This window comes from Andrographis paniculata, unplaced genomic scaffold, assembly GCF_009805555.1.
Source record: "Andrographis paniculata isolate CXL003 unplaced genomic scaffold, ASM980555v1 Contig74END, whole genome shotgun sequence".
NCBI classification, from domain to species: domain Eukaryota; kingdom Viridiplantae; phylum Streptophyta; class Magnoliopsida; order Lamiales; family Acanthaceae; genus Andrographis; species Andrographis paniculata.
In genome coordinates, this window is record NW_026137611.1 from 2,273,287 (window position 1) to 2,284,870 (window position 11,584).

General features: G+C 26.4%; 1 protein-coding gene across 1 annotated transcript; it reads left to right on the plus strand.

Annotated features, from left to right (window-relative positions):
* Positions 1-7,043: 7,043 nt before the first annotated feature.
* LOC127266051 (ras-related protein Rab11B) lies at positions 7,044-10,469 on the plus strand. Its single transcript, XM_051296143.1, has 2 exons — positions 7,044-7,366; positions 9,676-10,469. The coding sequence occupies exons 1-2, from the start codon at positions 7,143-7,145 to the stop codon at positions 10,103-10,105; spliced, it is 654 nt and encodes a 217-aa protein (XP_051152100.1). The 5' UTR covers positions 7,044-7,142; the 3' UTR covers positions 10,106-10,469.
* The last annotated feature ends 1,115 nt before the right edge of the window (positions 10,470-11,584 follow it).

Genomic DNA, 11,584 nt, shown 5'->3' on the forward strand with positions numbered 1-11,584 from the left:
AAAGGTTTATTTGTTTAGTGAAATAATTTGTAAAAATATTTTTTTATAAAATATATAGATAATTGTGTAATTCATATAGAAATAATAAACGTATGTTATATATTAATTTTTTTTGAAAAAAAATATATTTTTTAGAAATTATGTTATGCACTAAAAGAACAAACCTTAAATTACAATATAGTTTACCAATAAATCAATATTAAAATTGATATTTTTTAATAAAAATTTAATCTAATATTTTTAATTCCTAAAAATCTACTGTTTTATAGAATTTGTTTTTCAAAATATTTTTTTCATACAATTTTTAATATATTATATTATACAGTATTTTATTATCTTTAAAAAAATCAATATTTAATATAAAATATTATTTTTTATATTAATTCTATAATTTCATATAAAAAAATTTATTCATACCAAAACACTACAAACTCATAATATAATTTATATCATAATTAAATTTAAACATAAATTATTTTATAATTAACGCAATGAGAGTTTTACCAAAAATAAATTTATTTAAGAGTAATTGCAATAGCTTTAATATAAACAGCTTCTTTGTCATATTAGAAGCTTTATTTCAGGATATTTCAAAAAATACAATGCAATGGCTTATATTTTGATTGAAAAAAAAAAAAAAAAATTGATCGTGCTTTGTGCAGGCGAAGCCCAATTTACTTATCTCTCTCCTCTTCCTTTTTTCTCTCTCTACATTCTTATTTTCTTCTCTCCTTTTTTTACTTTTTTTTCTCCTTGTTGTGTCTCCTCTTCTTTCTTTCTCTTTCTTTTTTTTTTTTTTTTCTCTCTCAAATAGAGCTGTTGTTCAATTTCTCTCTCTTTACCTATAAAAATATAGAATATTACTTGGACAAGTAAGCTAACGAAGTTTTTTTCTTTCTATACCATTGCAGTTGCTCTTAGAGGGCCCCACCCATACCTAGATCTGACATGATGGACGGTCCACATTCATCTTGAATAAAAATTTGAATTTATAGGAGTTATTACTAAAAATATAAATTATAAAATTTAAAATATGATCAAAATATAAAATATTTTTTTTAAAGAAAAAATAAAATAATATATGAGACGGACGAAAATAAAAAAATATGATATGATATGTGGGGACGGAAAAAGTAATATTTATTAGAAATTACTATAGTTCTGGACGAAATTACTTATACAAAATTAAAAAATAGTAATATTTTCTATAGTCTAAAGAAGAATGATTTTTTATATAAAGGATGATTGAATAATTGATTCTAACTTATTAGAAGAGATTGTTTGCATAATATTTTTAAAATAATTTTCAATATATATTTTATTCTGTCGCAAAAATTAATATTTAATATAAAATATTATTTTTATATTATCGACACGATACTTCACATAAAATGTTGCTGGTATGGTTCTAATCTTGCTGAGACATCAATTGATACCAATACCAGTACAAAATTGACTAAGAATTTTATAGTATGGTGTAAATTACTAAATTATATTTAATAATTCATTAAGAATATATTACTATAGTCCTTGATGAAATTACTCGATTAATAATTTTAGTTGTTATCCTCCATTCAATATTGATTTATCATAATTGTCAATATCCTTATTATATTTTTTTTCTTCATTTTTTTTTAGTTATTAATTAAAAATTTTAAAATATGTTTAATTATTTTTTACTTTTTAAATTTTTTTTAATAAAATATTTATTTTTTTTAAATGTCGCATCTAAGTCTGATGGGGCTCTTTTTGTAAGGACAGAAGAGTTGTATATTTTCATGTCATGTTTAAAGAAGAATTCTTCCATTTTAATTGAATAATTAATTCTAATTTATTACAATTGAGTATTACATTAAAGGGGTTGTTTATGTTATATTTTTGCATGAATATATTTTTTACATTAACTATAGAGAATTGCGATAGCTATATAAAAATAATATTTTATGTTAAATTATTGATATTTTATAAATATATAAAGTATATATATTATATATTCTATTAATATGTGTATATTATATCTTTTAAATAATATTTATGAAAAATCGTATTACCGTAAAATATTAAGTGAAAAAACCCTTGTGTTGATTGAATAATTTCCCACGAATTCACTATGATTGACTCTTATATTTGGGTGTGTTTGTTTGGGAGTTTGAATTTTGCGTTGGAATTTGAATAATTGTATGATGTGCTACAAATATGTGTTGATGTGATATTTTGAATATAAAATTGATTTTTAGTATAATATAAAAAATAAAAAATAAGTGTTTGATTTGATATTTTTGGAGAAAAAAAAAAGAAATGAACAGTAAATTTAAAATCCAATCTCCAAACAACACACCAGTACTATATGATGTGTATTTACTAATTATAGTTGTTTTCGTTTTTTGTTTTTTTTGTTATTTTGTTATTTTGTTATTTTGTTTTTTTTTTTTATAATTTTGATTTATTTATATGAATTAGACTTTTATGTCGTGCGAACCGTTAGAAACAATATACATATATTTTTATTTTCGTTTATAATACAAAAATGCTCCAAATTGTTATATTGTTCGAATAATACAAATAAGACAAATGCCATGCAGAGTTGTTTATATCATATCTGTCTGGTGTTTGCGATTTGTTCGGTGATCTTTCCGATTTTTGCAGTGTGATCTGTCTGTTGTCTGCAATCTGTCCGGTGTCTGCGATCTGTTTGCTGTTTGTGATTAGTCCGATGTCCGCGATTTGTTTTTTGTGCAATTTGTCTGCATTTGACTTTGATTGTATACAGAGTCTTGTCTATCTAAGTTCAACTCCGATTCAGAGCCTACTTCTCTCACACCAATATGAAATCTATCTACTATATGTCATATGTCCGTTGTTTGTCTGTTGCATGCGTGCGATCTTTCAATTGTCAATGGCTTATCTGTTGCATAAAATTTTTCTGTTCCTTGCTTGTCTGTTTTATGCATGTGATCTGTTTGGTGTTTGCGATCTATTTGTTTCAACTCTGGTAGAGAGAGAGTCATGTTGTTTTCAGTTCCGGTGGAGAGTCATGTCGTTTTCGGCTCCGGTGCAAAATAACTGTTTTCAGCTTCGGTGGAAAGTCAACTGTTATTTTTATTTGCATTTCTTGCGTTTATATTTAACTTTATATCAAGCTCAAGTTGAATTATGTTATATACTTGAGTTTTAGGGGATATTGATATATTTTAGATTTAGTAGAGTTATATTTAAATTTGGTCTTATTTATATATTATATTATTTAGATTTGAGTATATCGAGTCTGTTTTGTATAATTTATATATAGACCTATTTATTTTGACGACGAATAATATAATTTGATCATTTACCCTCAAAATTCTAACAGATTCTATAACATTTTTAGAATGAATCCGTATCTGTTGCTCATATATATATATATATATATATATGCTACAATGACATGGAGAAAAGCATAAGGATGCCTTTGTTAATAATTAGTAAGGATGTGACTTGTGAGGGTAAAAAATTTATTGACGCTTTTTGTGTTTTTATTTTTCCTTTTTTCGTAATATTAATTGTTTTCGATAAAATATACGTCCAGCTACAAAGTATACATATTTCTATTTTGAAATGTTCAATTATAAAGTAGTCATTTAATTAAATATCCCATTTTTTTCCACAAATATCCTTATTTTACATCACATCATTACTTTTATACCAAAAATCAAGGGCAAAAAATATCATTTCACTACTTTTACTTACCTACTGTAATTAAAATACTATTATTTCTTAAACTTCGCGCCAAAAATAAATGTATACTTTATCCGTGGAACGGAAGAAGTATTAGTTTTATAAAATATTTAAAATAAACTGTTCTCAATAAATAGCTACCAAAACTTCAAAATTTTTTAAACACTTCTTATATTTTATTTATTTATTTAATTTTGATAAACGAATTGTTAGATTTGATATTTTTATATGAAATTGTATTGTTCATCTTGTTTTACTATTTCCAATATTATGTACCTTCGGGTCTAGCAGTTTCATTTACTTTTTGTGTGTTGATGTTTGAGTATTAATTATTATATTAAAATGTAATATACAAATAAAAAAATTTGCAAAAATACTTATATTAGTGTCTTAAATGATGCAAAATATAAATGTGACTCTTATACACGAACAACGAAGTATAATTTATTATTTTTAATAAAACAAAATATTTACTTAACATCCAATTATTATATTACTTAAAATAACAAAAATTATCCTTTCAATATCACATTCCTTATCTATGTTGTCATTTCCGGATAGACATCTTTCTATTTTTATTATTTTTTTAAAATTTATATATTTTAATTATTATTATTATTTTTTAAGTTTAATTAAATTAATTAATTATTTTAATTTTAATTTGTATATTTATATTGTAATAATATAATTTTTTATTAATAAATTTTTAATTATTTACTAAATATATTATTTTTAAAATTATATATATTTAGGGTACAATGTACAACATAGAATATCAACAACATAAGGAGTCAAACCTAAAAATACAAACAGACTATATTTTGGATAAAATGAATTTTTGGTATATGGTACGGATAACTATGTCAAAAATATAATACATATTATTTTAAGTTGTATATTTAAAACTTTGACTTTTATAACAAGAATTTGATTTTTTTTTTTTTTACTTTTTATAATATGTAATTTTTCTTTTTACTTTTTCATTTTTATATAAAATATTATTTTTTAATTATTGTTTTTGAAAGATTGCCCCAGGCAACAAAGTAGGGGTGAGCATTCGGATTTTCGGTTCGGATTTTGTCAAATTCGAACCGATCTGAAAATTCGAAATTTTTGAAAAAATCAATCCGAACCGAACCGAAATAACCGGAATCCAAAATCCGAAAATCCGTAATCCGAACTAAAAAATTCTAAATATTTTTATTATTATTTTATAATATTAAATATATATAATATATAAAAATTAAATATATTAAAATATAATTAATAAATTTGAGTTTTTATATTAAAATATAATATTTTCTAATTAAATATTAAATATGTATAATAAAAAAATATATTAAAATGTTATATTTCGGATTTCGGATTGATTCGGATTTTAAGTATACCGATCCGATCCGAAAATCCAAAATTTGTTAAAAATTCAATCCGATCCAATCGAAAATCCGAAGAATCCGAATCAAATTTTAAATTTTGATTTGATTCGGATTGAATTTTTGAATTTCGGATATTTTGCTCACCCCTAGAAGAAAGCCTTTGTATCATAAATAAATATCTAACTTCCAAAATTGGACCAAATAGTTAAAAAAAAAAAAAAAAGTTTAGATTTGTAATTAGTATTTAAATTCTAAAAAGTTAAATTAAATTTGTGAAATATTTTTTTTATTCAATATAATTTGTTATAAATTATATAAACCTTAATATCATTATTACCTATAATTTTAAAATTTACCATTCTAAAATAATTATTCAGATATATTCTTTTCATTCCTATTAAAGTATCTATTTTATCATTATATTCTTTGATATTTATATAAATTATAAATATATTATTATATATATAATTATTTTATAAATAAAATATAAAAAACCAAAAAAAAAATAAAAAATAAAATTATCTTGCCGTTAATCAATAAAATATTATTCTCTTCTTCCGGTTTAAAATATGGAGTACTTTTTTTTTTTTTTCCTATTCAGTCCTACACATATATATTTTTTTTTGGATAAAAGTAAACTAATACTAAAATATTCTTAATATTTATTTAAATTACAAACATATCATTACATATATATATATAATTACTATTTACATAAAATCAAAGAATAAAAATATCAAATCTATTATACGGCGGCGGCTACAGTGCTGAACAGTACATCGTGTGCTACCGGACACCACACAGTGTTACTATGGACAACACACAATATATTTTAAAATAATACAAATACAACACATGACTTAGCATAACATCATATAGTCTCACACAGCTCATCTAGTATTTCATTTTAGCATATAACATATTCTCATTAAACCAATGCTGCAATTATAAACAAACCACACATATTTTTACTACATACAACATATTATTTGTAATAAAAATATATACTATTTTTGTATTTTAGATGTTCTTATTTAAAAAATAGCATGGTGTATATTTTCACTCATAAATAAAATATTATATTTTTTAATTTATATGATCCATTTAAATTATTTCTTTATTTATACCAAATAATGCATTTGGATTGATAAAACAAAAACAAATAAAAATTGAAAAAGGCAGTTAAACAAACATAATACAGTGGTAAAAAGAAATCCTTACCAATTAAGTAACTAATTAATCAATACTTTATCCGATATATAAGAGCTCACATTTATCTTTTACGTTATTGTACTTAATATTAAAAATATTTTTATATTTATATAATTTTTTGTATAAATATTTTTCTATTAGTATTATAAGACACTAATTAAAATATTTTTGCAATTCTTTTTTTAATTTGTACTAAGTTTTGATATAATAATTAATATTCAAATATCAACATGCACATAGTAAATAAGACTCTTGGAACCGGACTGAGGTAGTATATATATATTTTTTCCATTTCGAATTTAGTTTAGAATATGTTTCTTTTGATGAGTTTGGAAAAATTTTATTTTGAGTTTGATATTAAAATAATATATAATGAGATATTTTGTAAAAAAAATAATTATATTTTTTTTCAAAAAATATAAAATTCAAATAGTAGAAACAAATATTTGGTTGTATTCTTTTGTGAGTTTCACTGCAGATTTTTACTATTCATATATATTTTTTTCTCCAAATATATTACATTAAACAATTACTTTTTCTTTTTTATAATTATACATTTATTTTATATTTAAAATATCACATCAATTTTTTAATGAAATATTAAAAAATTCAAATAAAAAAACTAAAACCAAGAACAAACACACCCTTAGTTTTTATTACTGACACTTTTCCATCATTACACTCTCCATGAATTTCTCGAGAGTCTCTCCACTATATATATATATACACATTATATTATACACACATTCACAGAGACATCGCACTCAGTGTTGGGGTTTACATTTTCCGTATAAATACGTATTTTATACGCAGGCAGTACGTACGTTGTGAGTGGTGGAGATGGCGGGGGGTTACAGGGCGGACGACGACTACGACTACCTCTTCAAGCTGGTGCTGATCGGCGACTCCGGTGTCGGGAAGTCGAACTTACTGTCGAGATTTGCTCGGAACGAGTTCAGCTTGGAGTCAAAGTCCACGATTGGGGTTGAATTCGCCACGCGGAGCATTCGCGTCGATGATAAGGTGGTCAAGGCTCAGATTTGGGATACGGCTGGCCAGGAGAGGTACTGTGCGTGTTTTCCTGTTGTCGATTTGTTGTTTGGAACTGCGATTTGTTCGTTTTGCTTTGATTTGTGTTGATTTTGGAGCATCTCGAAATTTCTGCAATACGAATTTGGGCGGGGAGGGATGCTAGGGTTTGATGCTAGTGCTGACCGATGGATGACGAGAATAGTGCTGATGTTAGGGTATATTTTTCGAATCTTTTGCGTAGATTAGGGTTAGGTAGTCCAAAACCTGCAAAAACCAGATCCATAGCGAAAAAAGTGCCTCGATTTGGTTGGTGAAAATTCAAATTTCAGAGGAGTTGAATCTTTTACTTCTGTTTTGTATACATTGTCGAGATCGGATGAAATGGATGGTTGTGGAGGCAGTTTCTAAAGCAGGAAAATTGTACAGCATTTACCTATTACTTTGTAGGTTGAATCTTTATTCTGTGTAGCAAACATTTGCAAATGAGGATTTACCCTTAATTTGGTTCGAATTTGACACAACATTCTGGTTTTTTGGTTGAAACCAACTTTAGGAATTAGGTTCTTAACAAATTTTAGTCAAATTAGGAATTTCTTGGTGTTTCTTCATCTTTTTCTTCTGCCATTGTTGAAGTTCCAAAGTGAGATTGTACCTCTTGATCTTGTTGATAGAGTTGACTGTTTAGGACTAGTACTTTGGTGAATGGATTGTTTGATCGTGCAAAAATTGTGTTTTATGCATATATGATATAATTGTCCTTGTATTTATAAATGTTTACTTTGATTTTTCGATAGAAGTGTGAAGCAGTTAGTTTGATGGATTGCTTTATATTGATGGTATAGTTCTTAAGATTGTTTATTTGAGCAACTTTTTAGGGTGCCGATATATATATATATATATATGCTAGTATGCATTTATAATTTCTTGGACTTCTTTGTACATATTTAAAGATAGAATATTTTGTTTTATTTTATTTTTTTTGCGAATTCATATGCCTTTGCGAAGTTGTAGAAGTAAAATGAATAGGATATTTGCATTAACTAATTTTAGATCTTGTGTTGATAACTTTGGATGATGATTTAATAGGTAAGTCATTAATTTTCTGTAGTCATGTTCATTCGTGAAGGCTGAGTGTGAGGTTTCGTTTCTACTTTTCCTTATTTTGGCTAAAGTTCAAGATAATGGATTCTTTGATCTGATTTCTATGTTGGCTTAAGACAATGTTAAATTTCCACTGTCAAGTCTGAGGATTCAATCGTCCTAAAATGTAGTAATGGAACCTATCTGGCAATGGTAGTCTTTGAAATGCTAACTGCAAGATATATGCTCAATCTCTTTATTTGATCTCAAATAAAATGTCGCGCCCCCTGAGATGAACATAGATGAAACTTATTCAAAGGGTTAACCAGTAGGATTTGGTATTTATATATATAATGTAATTTTCAGGAGTAAGCAGTGGAAAATTGTGTGTGTGTGTGTGTGTTGTGAGAGAGAGAGAGAGAGAGAGAGAGAGAGAGAGAGAGAGAGAGAGAGATTAGTGGGACGTAGAAAAAAAAAAGAGAGAAATACACATGCATGAATTTAGCTTTCATTTTTTCTATACACTCTACCTTATACCAGTCTTATGCAATGCCCCTACTCCTGTTAGATCAAAGATTTCATGTATTTTGACATATTCATTTAATATCATACTCTTTTCACATTTTAGTTTTTATGCTACATTTTAGTTTTTCTCTCATTTTTCTATGAATTGATGACCTGTGTAGCCCTCAAATTGATACCCTGTGTACAGAATTACTAAAAGAATGTAGCATTTTCTTAAGACTAAAATTGCATATTGAACACATTAGTATATAAAATGGTCTCAGTAACATTTGTCTTCTAAGCGTAAATCCATGGTGTGTTTTTTGGTTTGGATTCAAGATAATTTTAGTGGAAAAATTGATCGATACCCTGTCTGATATGATGTTTTGAACATTTTGGATTTAATCTTTTATATGGAAGATATATCTGTTAGATTCAATGCTTTTTAGTGGGAAAAAATAAACTATCATATTGCAGGATGCAGAAAACAAAATTGAAAAACACAAACATACCCTTAGTTATTTTAGAACTTTTGAATTGCACTTTGTCACATTTTTTCTACTTAGGGATGATGTATCAATAAGACAAATGATCGATTTTAAGGGATAAAAGGACCTTTTTTATTTGATTTTTTTCCTGGCATTTATTTTTTGTGTTTTATTTATTATTGTTATTTGCTTAATTTGTTTTTTTTTAACTGTGTATGTTTGTTTGTCAATCGTCTTGTCTAAATTTTAATATGTTTTACTCCCCCAAGATACCGGGCAATCACAAGTGCATACTACCGAGGGGCCGTCGGGGCTCTGCTCGTCTATGACGTGACTCGACACGTAACATTCGAGAACGTGGAGCGGTGGTTGAAGGAGCTCCGGGACCACACGGACCAGAACATCGTAATCATGCTCGTAGGCAACAAGGCGGATCTGCGCCACCTGCGGGCAGTGTCGACGGAGGACGGCAAGGCCTTTGCGGAGAAGGAAAACACGTATTTCATGGAGACATCGGCGCTGGAGTCGCTGAACGTGGAGAACGCTTTCACGGAAGTCCTCTCCCAAATATACCATGTGGTTAGCCGTAAAGCTCTGGACATCGGAGACGACCCTGCGGCCTTGCCGGAAGGGCAGACCATCAACGTCAACAAGGATGACGTCTCCGCCATGAAAAAGGTCGGGTGCTGCTCTGTATAAAAATCCCGGGTTTTCCGGCGGCGGCGGCGGTGTTTCTTTGGTGGAAGACTTTCTCCTCGTCATCATCATCGGATGCTCAGACTGAAACTCGCAGAGAGTGAGTTTTTGAGGGGTAGAAATGGTGAGTTTTCTTTCTTTATTTGATTCAAAGTTCTTCATATTATTATAGTTAGTATTAGATATTGTCTTTGTTACATTTGTTATTTGGGCTGATTTGGGGTTTTGTGCTGCTGTACTATGTTTATTTTCATGTCTTTGTTATGCATTTTGGACCATTTTTGCACAATGTTGGTTACTAACACTTTATAGTATTAGTAGTGATGGAATGGAATTATTCAAGCGGGTATTATTTGCTACTAAATTATCTCTCTCTCTCTCTCTCTCTATATATATATATATATATATTAGAGCCGGCAATGGATCTATTTGTGTCGGGTTCGTGTCGAATTGAATACTTTAAATGAGTTCAATTACTCAACCCTAACCTGATTCGTTTATTATCGTGTCAGGTTCGTGTTGATCCGTTTATTATCGTGTCTCGTATACATTATCAGGTTGAAATATTTGACTCAAATTCAATTATTTCGTGTCAGGTCGTGTCGGGTCAGTTTTTGTCAGTTCTAATATATATATATATTTGTATATACATATAATTATATTTTTTTAGTGTTAAATAAAACTTTGATGTTTTTATTTTTAGTTATTGATGATAGTAAAGAATTATTAAAATATTATTTCTTCCATTATTACATTTACCTTTTCCATTATTATGGTTTAGAAATATTTTTATATTTGTATAACTTTTTGTACAAATGTCCTTCTATTAATATTATAAGACACTTTGTAAAGTATTTCTAAAAAAAAAAAACAAATTTTAGTTTGTATTATGTTTTGATATAATAATTAATATTAATAGATTAACACCCAAAAAAAATATATGAGACATTTAGAATATGATGGAGGTAATATTTTTTATTGTTTATTTTAGATCTTTTGAGAGATTAAATATGATATTTTTATTGAAAATTTTGGATTATAGTGAAAACAAAAACTCTCAGGCAAAGGTTTTTTTATTTGTTACAATCACCTTTTTCATTACTTTTATCCTTTTTTTATTTTTTATTTTTTCATTTTTTACTATAATAAAACTCATTAAAATACCTTCAACAAAAATTTATAAAAAAAAGAAATTAAATTAATACTGCCCAAAATATTTTAAAATTTTAAAATATAAATTTAACATAAATTATACACATATTTAAATTTTATTAACTAATTCTCACGCTTTATTCTATCATATTTTAAAATTATTTGTTATTCTCTATTTTTTCATTGGCTCCATAAATTATTTGGATACCATACGACAATTAAAATAATAAATTATTATTTTACACGTTTATATTATATTATAATTCTATGTTATTTTTATATACAATTATTAAAATTTATATATGTTAATATTTAAAATTTAAAATATAA

Bases quoted from the DNA above. Each gene is read 5' to 3' on its own strand.
- LOC127266051 (XM_051296143.1), top strand. From the start codon at position 7,143: ATGGCGGGGGGTTACAGGGCGGACGACGACTACGACTACCTCTTCAAG. The intron at 7,367-9,675 runs GTACTGTGCGTG...TACTCCCCCAAG, and splicing joins GATACGGCTGGCCAGGAGAG to ATACCGGGCAATCACAAGTG.